This window comes from Argiope bruennichi, chromosome 4 (genome assembly GCF_947563725.1).
Source record: "Argiope bruennichi chromosome 4, qqArgBrue1.1, whole genome shotgun sequence".
Classification (NCBI taxonomy): domain Eukaryota; kingdom Metazoa; phylum Arthropoda; class Arachnida; order Araneae; family Araneidae; genus Argiope; species Argiope bruennichi.
Genome location: NC_079154.1, coordinates 90,994,711 through 91,017,926, shown reverse-complemented (window position 1 = coordinate 91,017,926; position 23,216 = coordinate 90,994,711). Strand labels below are relative to the sequence as shown.

At 27.3% G+C, this 23,216-nt stretch overlaps 2 protein-coding genes across 2 annotated transcripts; one reads left to right on the top strand and one right to left on the bottom strand.

The window, feature by feature from the left end:
- Positions 1-6,435: 6,435 nt before the first annotated feature.
- Positions 6,436-8,728, bottom strand: LOC129965556 (heat shock 70 kDa protein cognate 4). Its single transcript, XM_056079552.1, has one exon. It carries the CDS (start codon positions 8,630-8,632, stop codon positions 6,692-6,694), a length of 1,941 nt encoding a protein of 646 aa, XP_055935527.1. The 5' UTR covers positions 8,633-8,728; the 3' UTR covers positions 6,436-6,691.
- A 701-nt stretch (positions 8,729-9,429) lies between these two features.
- Positions 9,430-21,587, top strand: LOC129967103 (replication factor C subunit 5-like). The gene is made up of 11 exons (XM_056081774.1): positions 9,430-9,928; positions 10,009-10,073; positions 13,983-14,119; positions 16,122-16,201; positions 16,343-16,416; positions 16,498-16,657; positions 16,769-16,850; positions 17,466-17,595; positions 17,719-17,796; positions 18,949-19,006; positions 21,445-21,587. Exons 1-11 carry the CDS (start codon positions 9,888-9,890, stop codon positions 21,530-21,532), a joined length of 993 nt encoding a protein of 330 aa, XP_055937749.1. The 5' UTR covers positions 9,430-9,887; the 3' UTR covers positions 21,533-21,587.
- The last annotated feature ends 1,629 nt before the right edge of the window (positions 21,588-23,216 follow it).

Sequence of the window (23,216 nt, the reverse complement as noted above, 5' to 3'; positions counted from 1 at the left end):
ATGTCGAGCACTCTTTCAGAAAATTAAAAATGAATAAAGAATTGTCTTCCGTCAAACATTGTGTACAGAAGGCTTAAATACACTTGCTATATTAAGCATCGAAAAAGAAACCGAAAAAAAATTTGTAATCTGAAAAAATTAAATTTTCCGAAATAATTAATAGCAAAAATAAACCTGCAATAGTAATAATGTTCGTGTTTGTTCTTTTTTTACTTTACAAAAAATTTAGGGCCCCAAATTAGTTTCTTGAGCCCAGACCCCTTTATAGAGAATTTGCCCTGAATACTATCACATTTGCATGTTAGATTCAATCAAAGCATAGACAGTAATCATTTTTTATATTCCTTCTATGAGAAATGTGAAAACCCTTCCATTGTGCCTGACTATGTAAGATAAAACTAAAGTTATGAAAATGAAATCAAAGGAAACAATGATTCAATTTCCTTCATGGCATACCATTCATAGGCTTAAATAAAGAATCAAAACAAATTAATAAAAATAAAGATACATTAAAAAAATGAAATTAAAAATGCTTGCTATAACAATGGAGTCTTTTAATTTTCAGGATTGGTGGAGTAGCCAGTATGTCCTCTAAAATGAAGTAGCGATTCAGTTTTTATAAATGAAATGAAATATACTCATATAGCTTAAAATAGCTAATAATCTGAGATATTATTTCAAATCAAAATCTCCAACCAGAAAGACTCTTAAATTAAAGTTACTAAACCAAATTATTTTTGAAAAAAAAAAAAAAAAAAAAAGAAAGAGCTTTATAAGAATGTTTTGTTTAAACCAAGTAAAGTATTAAAGAAAGTCAAATGAAATTTTAAGTAATACTTTTAAAAGACAAAATCACGCATAATTTCTAAGAAATTCATTCATATCCAGTATTATAATAAAAAAAAAGACAATTTCTCAGATTCACAAACTTTTACTTTAAATTAAAGCCACATTATATAAAATCGGGACGTTTTTTGTTTAATTTTTTGGAAATGTCCACACGAATTTTTAAAAGTATCCCAAATGGCAATTATCCACAGTCTTAAAAGAGTTATTTGGTTATAAAACTATTTACTGTTTCCTTGCTTATAACACGTGCTACATAATTAAAGCTATACCACTACGCTCAATACAGATCCTAGTACCGCACATTTTAATACTTTCCTCTGTAGAGTAAATCCATGATTGACTCTTGTATTTAAACTTCAGTAATTTCTTAGCCTGTCACTGTGCCTAAAGGGCATATTGTCCATACTCTATAAGAAGGAAAATCTCCTCCCCCTACAGTTCAAGATTTGTAACAAAAATCTTTGAAGTCATTAGAAAAATAATTTTAAAAAGGTGGAAAAAGAATATTTCTATTCTCATTTTAAATTAAATACAAATGTTCAAATAATGACCCCAAAAAATTAAAAAAAGATAATGAAATTGGAATGGTTTATATTTTAGTTTTTCTTAAAATTCATTAAAAGATTCTTTAAATTAGGTTAGAGATTTACTCATTAAACTGAATTTCATAAGAAAGACAACTGCCCATTCTCTTTGATGGAATAATAATTTTTTTAAAATAATCATTAAAAAAATAATAAAGGCAAAAATGCAAGAAAAATTACACAAAATCTCTACTAATAATAAAGATGAAAGTATGTGTGCTTTTACTGTTCTACAGGTCCACAAACATGTCTTGGAAATGTTGGCTGAATTTTGCTTTTTTTAAAAAAAATAATAGTGTATAAAAAATAATTTTAACTTTGTTTCAAAAGTTAAAAAAATTATTTTTAATTATAACAGTTTATTAATTATGCAATTTTTTAACCCTTCAACAAGTATTATATTGTTGCCCTGAAATTCAAATTGCTTCATTGTTCAAACTGTTTTTATTGTATGATTTTCTTTCATTGCTCAAAGAGTTCACAAGGCAAATAAAAAAAGTGAAGTTACAATACCATGAAATTTAGAAGATGGCCCAACCATATATATTCACTTTTTTCATAGCGCTATAAAATTGTTTCCCTTAGAAACTTTCATGCACACAATAAGAAGACCTTAACACTAGGTCTACAATGAATTGGGATATACACCTATTTCTACCAAAGGGGTCAAATGAAATTAAATATGTACCCCTTTCAGTTATTTAATTAAAAAATATATAAATTGATCTATCTATTATGAAGTTAAAGTAGAAAAACTTTTATATTTTCAATATATTTGTTTTTTATTTACTAAAAAAAAGTGTTTATTTTCTAATCTAAGTCTTTAAGACTATCTATTCTTTTACCATAACATCGATTCGCACGTTTTCTTACTACCAACCTATAATAGCTTCCTATCTGACTGACTTTTGGCTTCATCTTCTTATGTATACACATTTTACTAGCACATAATTATTTCTATATTTATACTTATATCTATGTGCATCCCTATCAAGCCATTACAAATTTAAATATAAATGTATGTATTCTCAACAATATTTATTTGAATAGTCAAAATGACCCCTTTGATAAAAGTAGGTATACTATCTACATCCTTCCAAAACTAAAATAGAAAATATTTACAATTATATGTCTTATAAATGAAAGTAAAAATTAATTAAAATGTTTTCATAAATTATGACAAAAATTTTCTTGAAGAAAATTAACGAAAAGTTTTCTCAGAGGAAACAAAATGAGCCCCTGGTAAACCTAAATGTTAAGCAATATAATTTAAATGGCTTTAATGTCTAACATTTTGGAAGAATCATTTACACAATTTTTTGAATTATCTATACAACTTATCTGAAATCAAATATAACCAATATTCCTGAACCAGCTGATTAATAATAAATAAAACTAAATATTAAATTCCTCATTTTGTTTTAATGTGCCAAATTTCATGGCTGAAAGTGATAGCTTTATTTGAATACATAACATATACACACACACTTCACTTCCTTTATTAACCCTCCATCAGGAGCAAGTGGCCCAACAAATTTAGCTCACATTATTTCATGTTTCCCTCCACTTCTAAGAGGAGGAGCATTTTTTGTTTTAGTTTCGCTTCTTCGAAAAAGTTCTCACCATTTTAATCTCAGAGCAGCTAAAATTATTATATGGAAGGTTCTTAATATTTTTATTAAAACCAAGTGCTCATTTATATTCATTTAACATAATAATTTATGGAAAATATATCAATTTGGCCACCTATATTTTCTACCGAAACGACCCAAATATTCTGACCTCTTTTCAAATTTATCTTGGTGAAATTGAGGATTCATTTGAAATTATGAGGTAGACTACTTATTGCACAAATATTTGAAGGAAGAAAGTGATATTGATTCTCTTTTTTCAACTTTTTATCATTTACATCTTTTTTTTTTTGAATTTCATTTAATTTGTATTTAATAATGTAAAATTGGTTCTTTAGAAATTGTACTTTTCCTTAAGTTTCGTAAAAAATATTTTCTTTTCTGCAATAATTTCTGTTTTCTTTTAAACATCCTTACAAAATTAGCAACTACTTCCAGAATAGTAAAATAAAAATGACAAGTAATTAAGGTTTTTTTTTTCTCTCCCTTTAACTTATCAGTTCTATTGCATCTGGAATCACCAACAATAACATTATAATCCAAAGCAAAAAATTTTGTTTCTAGAAGTTATTAGGTTTTTGTTGCAACCCTAATCATTTGATATTATTATTATTAAATATTAGTAAAGAAAACTTAAAGAAACTAATGCAACTAGAAAAATAAAAAAATTATAGTATAAATATTCCAGTTTTTTACATAACATTCACACATTTTTAGTAGTGGCATTTATAGAGATAATTGAAACTCCAAAATATTGTGAATCATAATGTTGGCTGTTTGTTTAAAAAAACAAACAAAAAAAACTTGCTTGGACATTTCAAATTTTATTTTTGCAAGTGTGCAATTTGCATTTTTAAGCTACTTTAAAAAAATAACTTCCTTTTCGAAAACCTCAATATATTAATTACAAATGAAATGCCACTTTTTGACAATCGCAGAAAAAACATCTGGCCAATACAGAAAAAGGAAATGTATAACACACCTCTCCAAAATAAATTACAAAAATAAGATTTTATGAAAATTTATAGAATAGATATTAAAAATATGTACAATATAATCAAAGTGATTATTAAAAGGCAAATAATATAAGTAAATTTTAAAAAAAAAGGAAGTTTTACAAAATCTAAAAATGCATACTGAAAATTTAGAAAATTCAAAAGTATAAATCCTTAAGAAATAAATAAGAGAGGAAAAATAGTATAATAGGAAAAATGCGAGCAAAATAAATCGCTAAAATGCAATCTAGCTAGAGAACAGCATTAAAATATCCATAAATAAAAACGTAGCAAATAACCTAAACTTGATGAAGAAAACTGAAAAATTAGAATTTTTATAATGCTTAACTAACACTTTCAAAATTTAATACAAGTCAACTTTACCAAGAGGAAGAAAATTACATTATTAAACTTCATCCTTATACACATACTGTCAGACAATAATTCAAAAATATATATTAAATTATATATTTCAGTACTTCCATGGTTAAAACATCACCACTTTCTAAATTTTTGCATACAGGCAATTGATTAAAATAACAGAAACTGAATTTTGCGAGAACTTTTTGCATTCCTAATGAAATTAAAAAACTAAAACTTATTGTAAGTATGAAAACCTATCAGGGTAGCAATTGACAAAAATACATCATTTATAAGGCGTGCAAAAGAGGAAATATTCATTCATGGTAGATAAGGAAAAACATACTCTTGTAAGATATTTGCTAAGAATTAAGATGTTTTAGAATAACAGATAGAAAGCGTTCAGTTTTCCCTTCAACATTTCAGCCGTCATAAAAGTAATACTTTTTCAGAAATAATCACAACTTAATAAAAATTCCTATTCAATATAAAGAAACTGCAAAAAGCAACCTTCATTACTTTACAGAACTGTCAAAAAAAAAATCAAATATCTAATTAGTTTATAATAAAATTTAATCAATTAGAGAATTTTAAGTATATATATATTAGCCCATAACATTTTGATGTGATCAAAATATAATTTCTTTATGTAATGAAACTGAAATCTTGTCAAATTTCTCTTCATATATAAAACTTGCTACACAACTATATTGTATACGTCCCACTATTTCAAAAAGGACACCTATAATATTTTTCCTCATCTAAAAACAGGAAATGCTATTTTTTTTATACTTATAAACTTTAGTTATCTTTCTTCAATCAGGTAATTCATATTATAAACACGAGAAGATACATCTATATGTTTTTACCTCAAGTGTATTATTTAATAATTATCAACATTTCAAGATAAGAAATGAGCCTATTTAAGCTTCACATTCTATGATAAACTGACTATTTTTAGTATACCCACCCTGATACAATTATATCTGATGCAACATTTATCAATTGACAAATCAAACTAATGTAACCACCGAGAATATGGAAATATCTGTAGTTGAATACTAAGATAACAAGATCAAATTATATTATCTAATTAAATACATTTACCATGTTTGATTCCAAGTATATATGTAAAAATATCGTTACTCAATATGAAAATATAATTTCAATATATAAAAATATTTAAGTATATAATTAAAATTTAACTTTTTATTATTAATCTAGCTATGCAAGTTCTATATTAATGAACTATCTTCTATTTCAAAAGAAAGAAAACAAGACGAGTCATTACTAAGAAAGCTCTAGCATCCTACATTCTTTTGCTTTCAAAATGTTATCAGAATATACTGTACACAGTTATTAGCAATAAAATTAACTTCAAAGTAATTAATAGATATGTGCTTTGCATATACATACAACAATATTTATGTATCCATTTATAATCAATACCTTTCTTTAAATCCTCTCTTAAAGAAAACTGCTTTTATATTTCCTAACTTATAAATTATTAGATTTTATTTTTCAAACATTTATTGTCTCAAAATTCTTGAGAAACTTAGAATTGAACAAATCTAGTCTAGCAATTTAAAAACATACCAACAGATAAAAACTTATCTTTTCATTGCAACACACATTTTAAACAAAATTTCAAATAATGAAATTCTACAATTCATAATAAAATTAAAACAGCTCCCACCCTGAACAATTTAATTCAATAGGCAGAAACAAATTTTCATGAATACTGCTTTATTTAAAAATTAAGTGTTTAAATTTATGCAGCAAATATACAAGCTATTTAAATAGAAAGAACATTATGAATATTCAGTATCTTTGAATTTTAAGTACATACCATAATATTTCCATCTCATTTTTACAATACTTGAGACATCACTTACCAAGATTAAGCACTTCCATTACAACTATAATCGATTTAAATTCAGCTAGTTATGAATTTACAGATTTGAAAATAACCTAATATTAATGTAACTAATTACAAATAAAAACAATACAAATACAAAAGCTATCAACATGATGACATTTATTGAACTCATACAAAAACAAACTCTTCACAGCTGAAAAAAGTAAGACTGATGATGTTAAATGGAAAAATAAAAAAGGTATGATTACAAAAAGTTCCAAATTTTAAATTAAGAAATGAAAGAGTTCATTATGCATATCAGTTCTTTGCAACAGTTCTTGAAAAGCTTTTAAAGCTCAACAGTTTATGAAACTCCTATAAATTAACAAATTAAATGAAAGCGGAATGTATTACTTAATCTACTTCTTCAATTGTTGGACCACCCGTACTGCCTCCTCCAGGAGCTCCAGCACCTGCTCCTGGGAATCCTCCTGGCATACCACCTGGGGCACCTCCAGCAGATTGGTATAATTTTGTAACAATAGGATTGCAGACTGCTTCTAGTTCTTTCTGTTTATCATCAAATTCTTCTTTTTCAGCTAATTGGTTACTGTCGAGCCATTTTAGAGTATCATTGACCTTGTCCAATACTTTCTTTTTATCATCTTCACTAATTTTATCTTTAAGCTTCTCATCATCAATTGTAGATTTAATATTAAAGGCATAACTTTCCAAAGAGTTCTTGGCAGCAATTCTACTTTTCTGTTTTTCATCATCATCTTTGTATTTTTCAGCTTCTTGGACCATCCTTTCAATTTCTTCTTTAGACAGCCTGCCCTTGTCATTAGTAATAGTGATCTTGTTTTCTTTACCTGTACTTTTATCAACAGCAGATACATTAAGAATTCCGTTTGCATCAATATCGAAGGTTACTTCAATCTGTGGGACACCTCGAGGTGCAGGAGGAATGCCAGTTAATTCAAACTTTCCTAGAAGATTATTATCTTTGGTCATAGCACGTTCACCTTCATAAACTTGAATAAGTACTCCTGGTTGATTATCAGAATAAGTAGTGAAGGTCTGGGTTTGACGAGTAGGAATAGTGGTATTACGTTTGATTAAGACTGTCATCACACCACCAGCAGTTTCAATACCAAGAGACAAGGGAGTAACATCTAGCAGCAGGAGATCTTGAACAGCTTCAGATTTATCTCCATTTAAAATTGCAGCCTGTACAGCAGCACCATACGCAACAGCTTCATCAGGATTAATACTTTTATTCAATTCCTTACCATTAAAGAAATCTTGAAGCAACTTCTGGATCTTGGGGATACGGGTTGAACCTCCAACCAAAACAATATCATGTACTTGAGCTTTATCCAATTTGGCATCCCTCAGAGCTTTTTCAACAGGCTCTAGAGTGCTCCTGAACAGATCAGCATTCAATTCTTCGAATCTAGCACGAGTAATGGTAGAATAGAAATCAATACCTTCAAAGAGAGAATCAATCTCGATACTGGCTTGAGTACTAGAGGACAAGGTTCTCTTGGCACGTTCGCAGGCGGTTCTCAACCTTCTGAGGGCACGTTTGTTGCTAGTTAAGTCCTTCTTGTGTTTACGCTTGAATTCTTGGACAAAATGATTGACCATTCGGTTATCGAAGTCTTCTCCGCCCAAATGAGTATCGCCAGCAGTAGATTTCACTTCAAAAATTCCGTCTTCGATGGTCAAGATAGATACATCGAAAGTACCACCTCCAAGATCAAAGATTAATACATTTCGTTCGCCGGTTCCCTTCTTATCGAGTCCGTAAGCAATAGCAGCAGCGGTAGGTTCGTTAATGATACGTAGAACATTCAAACCAGCAATGGTACCGGCATCTTTGGTGGCCTGTCTTTGGGAGTCGTTGAAGTAAGCAGGTACAGTTACAACGGCATTTGTAACTGCCTTGCCAAGGTAAGCTTCGGCAATTTCCTTCATCTTAGTCAGAACCATCGACGAGATTTCCTCCGGGAAGAAAGTTTTGTTTTCACCTTTGTATTCGACTTTAATCTTGGGCTTGCCTCCATCACTAATTACTTCAAATGGCCAGTGCTTCATATCCGATTGGACAGAAGAATCTTCAAATCTTCTTCCGATGAGTCGTTTAGCGTCGAATACGGTATTACTAGGATTCATCGCCACCTGGTTCTTTGCAGCATCTCCAATAAGTCGCTCTGTTTCAGTAAAAGCGACGTAACTTGGTGTCGTCCTATTTCCCTGATCATTTGCAATAATTTCTACTTTGCCGTGTTGAAAAACACCGACACAAGAATAAGTGGTGCCTAAATCAATACCTATTGCAGGAACAGCCATTTTTTTTTTTTTCAGAAGTTCGAGAAGTCTCAGAGATTCTAGCAACACAGACAAGGACTCCGAATGAAATGACCGAGATATGCGCTAGGGGCGCCGAATCAACGCCCTTTAAGGGAATAAGAAAGTTCTAGAACGTTCTACGGTACTCTATCCAATCACATTGCTTCATCGTAGGATGACGTCAAAATATAAGTCAGAGAACGTGAGCAATGTAGGCGTTTGATTGGTTATCACGCTCTTGGCGTGAGTTGAATGTTTGGTTATAAATTTGGCTGTTTATCGCTCAACTATGATATATTTAAGAGAAATTCGTATTTCTACAGAAATTTATAGTTTTGGGAAAGATAAACTTCAAAAACTCAAGTCAAACAATAGCATTTAACTTCTCTAACGATTAAATGGTAAAATTTGATCCCCCCCCTTAATTTTGTGTCAATTTTAATCAGATGCACGTCATACCTAAACTATTACAAAACATGGAGCGATCTGCACATGACTATACTACGGATTCTATAATCAAATGTACTTATCTGAATGGTTTTAAAATTTAAATTTTCACATTCAGTACATAAATTGTTATGATTTTATAATAAAAAAAGATAGTTTTACAAAATTTTCTCTTTGTAATGATGAAATATTTCATTACACGGATGTTGGCGACATTTAAAACCGGTACGCTCAATAAAATATAGCAACCCTTGCGTCGTTGCCATTATGATTATGCACAAATAAATAATTTTTTTTAATTAAATCACTTGAAAAATTTTAAAAATTTTCAGAATGAACTGATATTGATTGAATTTTACTTCCATAGGCCAAAAAAATTTTATTGCTCACAATAGTAGTAAAACTTCTATCAAAGATAATTGCAAATATTTTCTAAATTAAAAAAAAAAAATTGGAATATTTCAACATATATTCATTAAACTTTAAATTTTTTATAGCCTTTTGTTGTAAAAATTGGAATTGTAATTTAATTTTTTATGACGGATGTGAAATAAAGCTGAAATTATGTCATTGTTTAATTTTATGATGAAAGTATCGATATATCAAACTGCAACTTAGCGGGAAAACGAAAGCGTACAAGATTATTTTTCGTCAATTGTTTACATAAATTGAAATTGTTAATAGGTATTGTCGGACTTTTTGTGATATTCGTGTTTTGAATTTGTAAACCCGGCACAAGCTAAGCGTTCAGGAGCAAACGCCGGAAAACAAACCTCCATTCCTTCCTTCCTATTTCAGACAATAACGAATGAAAATGGGTGAGCCTTTAGTGACACACAACTTACCATGGTAAGTATCAATAATCTACTAAAATTATTTAAATAAAAGTATAATTTTAAAGTGATTTTTATGAATCTTATTGTCTGTAGGGTTGAAAAATACCGTCCTGAAAAGCTAGACGATTTGATTGCCCATGAAGATATTATACGTACCAGTAAGTTGTCCTTTTTAGATCCGTTTTTTGCACTTTTTTTGCCCGTTTAATAAAATGGAGTGATATATTTTTCATATATTTTTAACCAGAAATATTTCTTTTGGGGCCATTTGAATAATCTTTTACAGTATATGCGTAAAATATCCACTTTATTATTTTTCTGATGAAGTTTTCAAATTAATAGCTGTATATATTACTGTTTATGCTTTGCTTATAAATTATCATTAATGTAGGACGATAGAAATATAATACAATAAGGCTTTACGCTCATCCATGTACTTGTTAATTGAGATGAATTCGTATTTACAGACTTATTTTAGTTAACAATGCTGCAGTGATTATTTCTTAATTTTTTAATGTTGTGACATATGCTTGCTAAATAGTTCCTTTGTCTCAACTGAAATTATAAACACCTATTTTCTTTTGCCATACAACATAATTAACTGTATTTCTGTAAGAATTTAATTAGATCTTGGTTATTAATTCTATTGTAACATTTTGAATTGAATTACTCTTTTCATCATATTTTACTGTTTTTCGCCCCCCCCCTTTCAAATTTGGTGTATAATTTAGGTTGCAAATTTCCATGCTGAAATTTTATAGAATTCTTTTGACACATGCATCCTTTATGGTAGAATCAACACTTGTTTATATGCTACAGGTTAAAAGAACCTCAAGAACTTTGGAAAACAGTGTTTATTTTCCAAAATTATGTGGTAAAAACTTTTCCTGTTGAAATAATGTGTCGTTATTAATCCCCAGACAAAAAGTGGTTAAATCGTAGGGACGGGTACCGCCAAATTTGGCGCCAGACTTTATCTTTAAAGTCGCCAGCGTCTCTTGAAAATAGTCATAATATTGAGAAATAAAATTCTGAAGATTACAGTGTCCTTGGGGCTTGGCGTCAAAACTTTGGCGGAAAATCGCCAGATGGTACCTATCCCTAGAACTGTACTAAAAATGTAGTTAGATATAGAATAATGTCTGCAACTATGTTTTTTAAAGAGATGTCACATAAACTGATTACATTTCGGTATCTCAAAGCTAGTGATACTGAATCTTTTTAGTCTAAATGTTTAAAATAAAATGTAGTTTAAGATAATATTAAATAGATTTTAGATAGAATTGTGTGTTTTTTAAAGATGTGATGAACATCTATATGCGATGTCTGCTACATGCGATGCAACTTGCATTTTCTTGTTCTCTTATGCTTTAATATATAAAATAAGTTAATCTAGCTTACTTTGAATTGAAGTTTTAATAGCAAAAAATTTTTGAAGTATTGATTCTATTTATGCATTTAAACTGCAAATTTTTAAAAAATTATCTTTAGTAAAACTAGATTACAACACAAAACATACTTTTCCAGTGTTCTAAATATAATGTGCTTGAAATGTTGTGCAGTATGCGAGAATCCTGTTTATAGGAAGTTATGCAGTACAGAAAATTAATCTATACTTAAGTCTGCAATGAATAAATGTCCTATTGTTACAAATAGTTGACATGCAACTAGTGAATTAATAAATCAAGTATTTATTTTCAAACAAACAGTATTTCTGACCCCCTCCCCCTTACCCCTGTTCAATTCTCATTCCAGAATTTTGGCAGGGGGTGATTGTTGTTAGTTCTACTTCCAAGTCATAGTTTGTCATAGTCATAGAAGTCATAGTTTGGTATAATTATACATTTAATACTGCTGCTTAGAATGCAGCTAGTTGGTTCTAATATAATCTTTATGTATTTGTAAATTCTGACGGTAAGCTTTGAAGATTTCCTTCAACTACATCTAATGTATCATATTGTATAGTGTACCTAATCATTTTCAGCAGATCAAAACTTTATTATTTTTTCTACTAAATTGTTTGACTTATAAGGCAAAAATCATTTGTATTTTGCTTAGTAAAGAAGAAATTAAACAATTCAATTTAAACTTATTTCTTATTATATTAATTACTAATCGGTACATTTCAGGATATTTCTTACTAACAAAACAGATTTATTTTGCTATTTGTCACCATTTGCAATCAGATGATTCACAAGAAATTATTGGTGATGTAAAATTTCATTTGAATCTTTTGTAAGTACTTTTAATACTAATGGCTTCCTCAACAAAGTAATTTTTAATTTTGAATTTTAATAATCATATAACTGATACCATTTTAAATTGATTTTAAAACTGCTTTTTAAAAAGTAGATTTTTTTTTAGGTATTTGATTAAGAGATGTAGAAATATTTGTTCTGAAAATTTAAAAAAAAAAAAAAAATGCACTCTAATTATATGACTAATTTTTTCTATGTATTTCATTCAACTTAAGATATAGTATGATATAAACTTTTTCTGTTTACATATAATAATTATAATTATCAACTTCCATTGTGTTTCCTAATTCTTGCATTATGATATTTTAAATACATTGTACACAAAACTATATACATATGTAACATAAATTTATGTGCAAATTATCACTTTTTTGGCATAAAGAGAATCTCTAAAAATGTTGAATTAACAAATTTATTACATATGTAACATAAATTTATGTGCAAATTATCACTTTTTTGGCATAAAGAGAATCTCTAAAAATGTTGAATTAACAAATTTATTACATTCTAATGATTTCTCATTTTGATTTTATGTATGTTTGCTCTGATCTTTTATGATCTGTCTCTCTGGCATCAGTTTTTCCCATTGGAAGAATGTATACTATTTTCTAAAGTCTAAATGGAATTGCATTTTTTTTTTTTATTATTATTATTTTTTCCCCATAGAATCCCTACTTTACCCTGCCAGATATTTTAAGGACTTCTGCATCTATTTAGTTCTGTACTCAAGACTTAAGACATATAAGGGCATTCTTTATGTGGCTTTCATTTCTTAAGATAAAATGGATAAAAATCCATGGAATTATCAATTTTAAATGCCTAAGCACTGTGTATGTTCAAAGATATGAATAAATGTTTTGAAATTAATGAAAAATTAATAAAAAAATTTCTTATGCTTTGGGTTCTCTTTGCATTTTTCTGTAACTTTTAACTTCATTTTCTGACTATAATCTTTAATATTAGGTATGTACCTTGTTCAAATATGTATGTTGTATTAAAAACATAGTGGCCTTACACTCTTTTATAATTTTTTTCTTTAGCATTTTTTTTTTTTTTTTTTTTTTGTTTATTTTCTGGCTTAGTTTAGTTATTATATTGTTTGTTTTCCAATTAAAATTGATGAAATATACTACTTCTGTTAAAAAAAAAAAAAAGAAATGTAATAATTGATTTTAAAAAGAGTATATAATTTAGGTCTCAAAAATGAAATTTTATCAGTTTGAAGATCTTTGTATTCTTTAACATGTTTATAAAATCACTTATTATCTGAATCTTTTATATAAGCACTTATCAAACAAAGAAAACTAATAATATGCTTTTCAGACATAATGCATAAAATTTAATTATTTTGACCTGAATTTGTTTTTGTTTTTTATTATTCATTTCTTGAAATTCCGTGAGAGATTTAAAGAAAAGGAGTGAAGGTATAATTATATTTATATTTGTAGTATCCAGTATAGGAAATTTTTACCATATATGAACTTTTACTATTGTTTATGTAATACACTTGAGAAAAAGTATATGTAGATTCTGCTAACACAACACTCAGAGAGAGATACTTGCAACCATTTATCTTGTAATTTTTTATTATTTTTCTTTATTTTCTGTAAGATTATTATTATTTGTTTTTTAAATCCTTTGTTGTCATTCCTTTCTCCCCCCCCCCATACATAATTTCTAAAATTTTGCTTCCTTTATTAAACTGTCAAAATCAGTCCATGTTTTCATTATCAGAATTTTAGATTTAAGCAGTTATATTTGAATTAAATATTTTAGTTTATTATTTCTGATGTTCTTTTTATTTTATAGTAAATAAGTTCATAAAAGAAGATAGATTACCTCATTTGTTATTTTATGGTCCACCTGGAACTGGTAAAACATCTACAATTCTGGCTTGTGCCAAGCAAATTTATTCTCCTGCTGAATTTTCAAGTATGGTGCTTGAAGTAAGTTTATCTTTTCTAATTATTATATTAAAAATTTTGCAGGGTTAAATCATTTTTAAAAGTTTTTTTTTAATTTGTGATTTTCTTTATTTTACTTAAAGCAATAATTAAAATTAATAGTTTTATGTTGTCTTGTTATTAAAATGCACATAGTTGCAGCCATATCTGATGATCACATATTATTAGCTTTAATGTAGCACACTTTGTTTTTTAAGTTAAGGATTCCAAATGTATATATTATTGCTTATAAATAAGGCTAATTGATAATGGGTTTTTCATTATTTATATTTAAGAACTTATGCATAAATTTGATACAACAAAGTTGCTAATTTCTTAAAAGTATTATATAAATCCATGTTACACAAAGTAAAAAAATTCAATCATTACTAATTGTCATTCGGACATTTTCTTTCACGCAAATTACCTATTTGTTGTTTATTTGTATCGCCATTATCTTGGCTTTTATTTTATACATATATTGAAAACATTATTGTAGATTATTTGCTCTTAGTAAAAGAAATATATATCCTTCTGTATTCTTTTATATAGTGATAAGCAATTTTCAAAATTTTATTTTAAACTTTTTCTACTCCATTTTCTATACTTAATAGAGGAAAGTATCTTACATTATAAGTTGTTGAATTTAAAACCTTACTTTATAAGTTGTTGAATTATATAATTTTTAACAAAAGCTAATGAAGCAAAAGATTTTTCTCTATTGGCAAAATGCAATAACATTAAAAAAAAAAAAAATGAGAGAAAAAAAGTTTTTGATGTAAAATTTGAAATTACCAAAGATAAATTTCAAAAGTCAGCTGTAATAATAATGTTTCTCTATCTCTTTCTTGTTTTTCTACTTATTATTTCTTTTCTCATAAATATTTATATAATCTAGTTATTCTATAAAAAATAAAGGTAAAATGAAAGCTTTATATATTAGTTTATTCAATTAAGTTTATTAATACCAGGCAATGCTGTCCGAATTTTTGTCATTTTAATTTTAAAATTTGAGTCGAGGATTTTAAAATTAGCAGAATCAATTATTACTTTTTATATGCCAGTTTTTTTAAATTGTATGCATAAGGACATAAAAATTAAGAAAAACTTATTGAATGATTTTTTAAAAAGAATTTAAAATTATGATGATAAAAATCTGTCGGTATTAATTTTCCTGAACTGATTCATAATTGCTAACTGAGTATTTATAGTTGTTGGCAATTAACATGAAGTTTGTGTTAGGAGGTAATATAAGTCGCCTTTCCTAGTTTTTCTCAGCCAATAATTTTTTCACTCATTTTTTTCCAATATGTTTCCAACTTACTGCTTATTTAAATCTCTAATGTTTATAACATATATTGATTTGATTCAGTTTGTTCATAACTCAAAACTTTCAGAATTTCCCATATTACATATTATTTAAGACACTTGTGAAACACTATGCATCCTGTTACTGAATTGATTCAAGAAAAAATTTTAAATAGCAAAGTCTATGCATTTCTATTGGGTATTAAAAATTATTCTCTATTCATACATTTTCTATGCCAGTTGTTCTGCATTGCTATTATTTGAATGAAATTTTCATTCATTCAATATTCTGCTTTTGAATAGTTCATACTATTCAAAAATCAGAAGAAATTAAACCATGAATATTTAAAATTTGAAAAGTACAAAATCAAGAATGTATAAAAATTTGATTATGCGCATGGAAGTGTGAAATGCAAGAGAATCTTGAGGGTTTAAAATAATTTTCTGAAGGTGGTTGATTTTGATTTGAAGAATGACATGGTCAACTTTATCAGCAGCTTATGAATTAGATTTTCTCTTTCCTCTATTACTTCTAAATACAAAAATAACTTTTTGTCTAGAATTCTTTGCTGAATTCTTCTAATATATCATTAATTTCCCATTTGAAAATTATTAGTACTCAATTTTAAAATTTATTTTCTATTTATTTGTTATATTATTACTGTACTTTAATTCATTCATTTATTATACTTTATAGTTAAATGCATCTGATGATCGTGGTATAGGAGTTGTAAGAGAGCAGATTCTGAGTTTTGCAAGCACTAGAACAATATTCAAGTTAGTATTTTTAGCTTTTAAAATGCTTTCTTTTGCATAATATTTTTTTCATTTATTTATTTAATTTTTAATAATAATTGCAAAATTAAATATTTCTATCTTAATCTCGGTATAATTAATAGCAACATTTTTAAATTTTAGGTCTGGTTTTAAATTGATTATATTAGATGAAGCAGATGCTATGACAAATGATGCACAAAATGCATTAAGGAGAGGTAAAAAAATTTATGTTAAAAACAATTCTACAGTTTTCTGAAAAATTGATAAATAGCATATAAATTTATTATTTTTTTCAGTTATTGAAAAGTTTACTGAAAACACCAGATTCTGTTTGATTTGCAATTATCTGTCTAAAATCACACCAGCTATTCAGTCTCGATGCACAAGATTTAGGTTTGGACCTTTGTCAAATAAACAGATTCTTCCTCGATTGGAACATGTCATTGAAAAAGAAAAGTCAGTTTTGAAAAGTGAAAAATATTTCCTATGATTTCTCTTGTTTATATATGTTGATGAGAGGAAAGTTTGTGTTATAATTAAACATGTTTTTAAATTTATGTCTTGCAGTCTCAATGTTACAAAAGATGGCAAAAAGGCCTTAATGGATTTAGCTCAAGGCGATATGAGAAAAGTTATTAATGTTCTTCAGGTGTGTTATATAAGCTGCAGCTAATAATTTTAATTTTAAAATACAGTTCCATTTTGTGTACACTTATAGTAATAGCAATCTATTAAAGTTACTCAAAAAAATTCCTTGTCTTTGAACTTTATTCTTGAAAATTGTTACGTTTTAATGTTGACATATCATAAGTATTTGTACAGATATTTTTTAATAAATTCTAATATTCTAATCAATCTTAATGATTCATGCTGTATATAAATGTTTAAATTAAAAGTACTAAAGGTGTTAAATTTTATATTTTTCCCTATCTTCTCTACTATATCAACTTTATGCTTATAAAGAAATGCTTTTAAAATGCAAAATTGTTCAGTTTAAAGATGGGACAAAAAAAAAAAAAAAAAAAAAAAATAGGAGTATAGGACAATACTTTAAATATAACTTAAAAATCTTATATTTCTGTTTGTTCCTAATAATTTTCTAAGAAGGAATAATAAATTCTAATAATTTTCTAAGAATTCATACGATATTTTATATTTAAATTTATATATATTTCCCCCTTTTTTACTGTTTTGGCAAAACAATAAAATGTGTTTTAATATGTTAAGTATTGTTGAATTATCTTAAAAGATTTTCTTTTTTCAGTGTGCTGCCTTAGCTTTTGATGTAGTGAATGAAGAAAATGTTTATGCATGTGTTGGACATCCTTTGAAATCTGATATGGAGAAGATTGTTAACTGGCTTTTAAACGATGACTTTATGCCTGCTTATAAAAGTATTTTCTCTCCCCTTTCTCTATCATTTTTGATTTTTCTCTTCAATGAATCATGATTTTAAGTATAATTTCTTTATTTAATGAATATGAAATATTATTTTGTATTTCTCTTTATATTTTCAGATATTAATGAATTAAAAATTTTAAAAGGATTGGCACTTCAAGACATTTTAACTCAAGTTCATTTATTTGTTCATAGAAGTAAGTCCCCCCCCCCACTACTATCAAGCAAACTAAAGTTTCTCTTGTAAATAATTTCCCCCCTAAATTGTTATTTCTTGTACTTTTAATGCAGTTGTCTTGTTTTGTGATATTTTTAGTTTTAGCTAAACAATTTTGGTATTCATTATACATGCTATTGCTGTATTATTTGATTTTGATTGCTGTTTTATTTGATCCCTTACAATTTTTGTGTTGTGTAAGAAACATTTATTATTTATGTATATAAATTTTATTATTTAAATAATAATTAATAAAAGTTTTATGAATTTAAATGGACCTCTTCTTATATTTTTTAAAATGTGAAAGTGGTTTAACTCTTATGTATGTTTTACTTTATTAGCTACTTAGTAAAACATAATATCTTTAGTATTAACCTGAAAAATCAACCTACTGGATGCTCTGATCATTATTCCTACTGATTCATTAATAGCTATCTTCTTAATGTAATGATAATATTTTGTAAGAAACTTCCCTTTGAATTGATTGCAATATAAAATGGAATGCCCTTTTAAAAATTGTTACCTTCTAAGGAAATGACAAATTTTTTGGAGGGAAAAGTGTTACTGTTCAAATTAGACATTACACAGTAGGTTCTTAACTAGAATTTCTTTTCCCTCCTACCCATCCTAGATGGTTTACATTATAGCTCATTGGGCATCATAAATGAATTTCAGATCATTGAATTTTGCTTTCCTTAATAACATCATGTGGCATCTTTTCCTAAATTTAACTTTATTACGATATTCATTTATGCTACTAAATGTTTATTTGATTATAAACAGTTCAACATCAGTGCATGATAGCATGAAGAGATCAATAAGAATAAATTTCAATATTCCATCATAGTGCAAAAATATAAAATGTTTCTAAAAATGCAAAATTTTTAATTTTTTTTGCTCGATATGTGAACAAAAACACAAGACAATAAAAAGTAGAATAAAAAAAAGCAAAAGAGAAAATAGAATATTGTCAATAAAATCTAGTCATATTAATAGTCTTATCAGATTAATAAGAAAATCGAAGTTTTATGAAGCAGACTGCAGTTAAATTGCTGATATTACATTTTTCTGCAAAAAGTATATAACCTCCTTGTTATTACTTTTAATTGTTTATTTTTCCCCCCTCTTTTAGTTGATGATTTACCAGATGATGTGAAAATTCATTTATTAGAAAAAATGGCTGATATAGAGTAAGTAAAATTCATATTTTTCATCCTATTTATTGCATTATTACATAACACATTTTATTGTTCACTCAATTTTTTTCTCCTCTTTATTTCATTAACACTATATATACACTTATTAACACTATATATACACTTTATACACAAGTATGGATTTTCATTGTATTTTAAACTCATTTATAATTCATTTGTCACAGTGCTTTCAAGAATTTCAGTAACATAATTATATGTATTATAATTTTGTCATTTTTTGAAATTTACTAATCAATTGCTCATTTAAAAAAAACAGCAAATGAATAAACTTTGTATAAACTTATTTTGAAAATATTTAAAATATGAAATAATTTTTTAGTGATATCTGTTATATTCACATATTTATTCTTTCACAGGTTGTACCTTAACAATTCTTTTTATTAAAATTATAAAGAAAAGGGGAAGGGGCCTATTTTATGTGCATAATGTTGTTTTAGCCATTTGCGAAGAATTTGAAAGGCTTCAATTTATATTAAAACCAAGATGGTATATTATTTATTTATTTATTTTTGAATAGGCTTGTTTAACAAACTCCCGATTCCCGAGCAATCAGCCAACTTAGATGTTTCTGATAACATTAGATAGTGCAAGTTAAGAATTTGTATTTTAAAGTAATACCTGAAGCTGAATAATTATACATACACATATATACAGTGGTGGCCAAAAGTGTGGACATTTTTTGAAAGTTTCATGTTTTTCAACTTTGCATGCTTGTAGAATATATTAATTTTCCCTTAAATACAAATGTTTATATATCAAATTGAAGGTAATTTATTGTAGAATTTAATAACAAAAACAGTATTACAAAAAAAGTTACGCTCATTTTAGTGGAACAAACAAACACAAATCGTTTTGAATAATGACGTGTTTTGCAATAAAAGCGTACTAGCCAATCACAAACACTGTTCTGAGGACCCCATCAAATGTCTGTAACTATAGTTTAGGTTATTTGGTATGTAAAATAGTTATTGTTGTGGAAATATTTTGCGGAATGATGCATACAAGTACAATTAAATAGAGTATTGCTGTTTTTGAATATTTTAAGTCCTTTTTTCTAATTAAACTAATTTTAAACAATGTCACCAACAAGAAGAACTGATTGGACATCTACAAAAAGAAGCCGAATTGTCATATTGAGAGAAATTGTCCTCTCTTATGCTGAAATTGCAAGACAAGTTGGTGGTTCAGTGACTTGTTCTGGTGTACGAAAGTTCTGTTTACGTTATGAAAAAACGAAATCAGTGGAAAATAAGGCCAAATCAGGCCGAAAAAAGTGCACAAGTGCTACTGCCGATAGAAAAATTAAACGGCTATGCCTTCAAGATAGAAAAATTTCATCAGATGTCATTAGATGTTAAATGAATGCAGCGGGTATTGCAGTAAGTTCAAGAACAATAAGAAGAAGGTTATCAGGATTTAGACTACAAGCTAGAATTCCAAGGAAAAAACCATATTTAAATCAAAAGCAAAGCGAAAAACGAGTTAAGTGAAAAGAACACATTAAATGGTCAGAAAATCAATGAAAGCAAGTAATCTGGAGCGATGAGACTAAAATATCGCTCTTTGGTAGTGATGGTAGAAAATATATGAGACGTAGAGTAGGTGAAGGACTTCATCCTGATTGCATTGAAGCAATTATAAAAACTACAACAAATGCCATGATTTGGGCATGCATTTCTGCAGATAGTGTGGGCCGAATTCAAGTGATTGATGGCATCCTGAATGCCAAAAAATACATCGAAACTGTCCTGGAACCAAAATTGATACTTTCCATCAGGGATTTCTTCCCCAACAAATCACCATTTATTTTTCAGCAGAATTCAGCTCCATGCCACACAGCAAAAGTATGCAAAGCATGGTTTCAAAATAAAGGCATAGATGTATTACCATGGCCAGGAAACAGTCCGGATCTCAATCCAATTGAAAATTTGCGGCGACGTTTGAAAATTCTTGTACGAAAAAAACGTCCCTGCAATAAAAGACAACTCTTTGAATCTATAATTGATTCTTGACACCATGTGATTATGAAAGATGAACTCCAAACACTCGTTCACTCGATGAAAAGACGCTGTGAAGCTGTCTTAAAAAATAAGGGTTATCCTACTAAGTATTGATTGTGTAAGTATCACTTTAAAAAAATGCAAATCTAAGATGGATCTTACTAAAATGAGCGTAACTTTTTTTGTAATACAGATATTGTAATACTGTTTTTGTTATTAAATTTTACATTAAATTACCTTCAATTTGATATATAAACATTTGTATTTAAGTGAAAATTAATATATTCTACAAGCACGCAAAGTTGAAAAACATGAAACTTTCAAAAAATGTCCACACTTTTGGCCACCACTGTATATGTATATATATATATATATATATTGATTTTTAACTTTTTTTTTTTTCTTTCACAGAAATCATTTAGCGTCGGGAACTAGTGAAAAGATACAATTAAGTGCATTAATTTCTGCATTCCAAGTTGCTAGAGATATGGTGCCATGATTTTTTAAAAAAATGTATTTATATTTATGTAAATAAAGACTCAAAATTTTGCAAAGGCTGTTTGCTTCAATTCTTTAAGTTTGCATTTCTATTTTATTATTTGTATCTATATATTTATTTGGTTTTTATTTATATTCTTAAAAATTAGTCTTACCAATGACATTAGAAATAAAATTTATGGAGAAAGTTAGTTACATCATTATTTGGTTAAATCCATGTAGAATTTAACTTCTACATTTTCAGTTAATTTAAAGTTTTTTCACTTTAACATCAACCCTCTTGAAAATAAGAAGATAAACATTGCATATGCAAAAGTAATTTTTTTACTGTTAATTTCTTTTTATTATTTGCTTTGAAATGAAACATAAACTATGATTGTCCAACCTTTTAGATATATTAAAATGTTCAAAGAATTAAATAAATCGTATTTTATAATTTTGTATCGAATACTGACTTACTCCTTTAAAAAAAATCAAATTTACATTTATAAATTGATGTATTTTTTTATTATAATGATATTATTTTTATATTATCTTTTCATGTCTGTCTCAAAGAACATGTTTTCTGGTTAAAAAAATATTTTCCCACTTGATAATCCTAATAGTATATTTTCTCTTTTTTGTATCACAATTTGTAATGGAAATTGAATACAGAAAATTAACTCAGATATAAATGTTTTTAAAATTGTCATGTCTATCAAAATCATTTCTGTCATTTATATTCATTAGATTTATTTTCCTTATTGTTGATGGTAGTAATTTTTGTAAAACTTTACTAAATACCTCAATTTAATTCAAAAATCATGCATGCAATTTATTAAGAGAAACAGCTAGCATATTCCCATATTTATATAAAGTGCACACAGCCTTCATTTTTTACAAATTTAAAACAAAATCTGCCTAATGGAAAATTTTTAATTCTAGTTGATTTTAATGAAAAATATTCTTGTTCTTATCAGAATGAAATTCAATCTGTACACTGACAGAATACGTTTTGTTGCTGTATGCTATTATGATGCATGATTTTGATAATGTCTCTGTTACTGATGTTAGTTCTGAACCTTATATTGTGATCTGTCATTATAATGATCAAAATAAACATGTAATATTGCATTTATTAAATTAATTCTTGTAGAATTTTCTAATAAACACCCAGAATTAAAGTTACAATTGATAGAATTTCAGACATGTGGAATTTAGCCACATTTAAAATAAAAATGCAGTTTTCTGAATGGCATTGAATACTCACAACCTGCCTTTCTGCATCTACAGTTAATGACACAGATTGTATTAATGGTATGGGTGGAATGATAAAATGTGTAATGTATGATATCAGATAAAGTTCTTAGTATGAATTAAAAGAAAATGTATATTTAAATTTGAATCTGATGAGCATGTAGATTAGTATAAATGAAAAAATTTCTTATCAGCTACTGCAGCTCTTACATTGCTCAATTATGTAGAAAAAATATCATTGTATATTATTAATAAATAAAAATTTAAAATTGTGAAGGGAATATCTTGAGATGATACATGCCATGTCTGTCATATATCCTTGTCATATTTACTATGCTGCTATATATTTATTGTATACTTTGTTTTAAATATGCATAAGCTAATAATGACATTTATCTGTTGTGAATGCATTGAGGTATTTAAAGAAAACATAGTGAATTTGCAAAAAT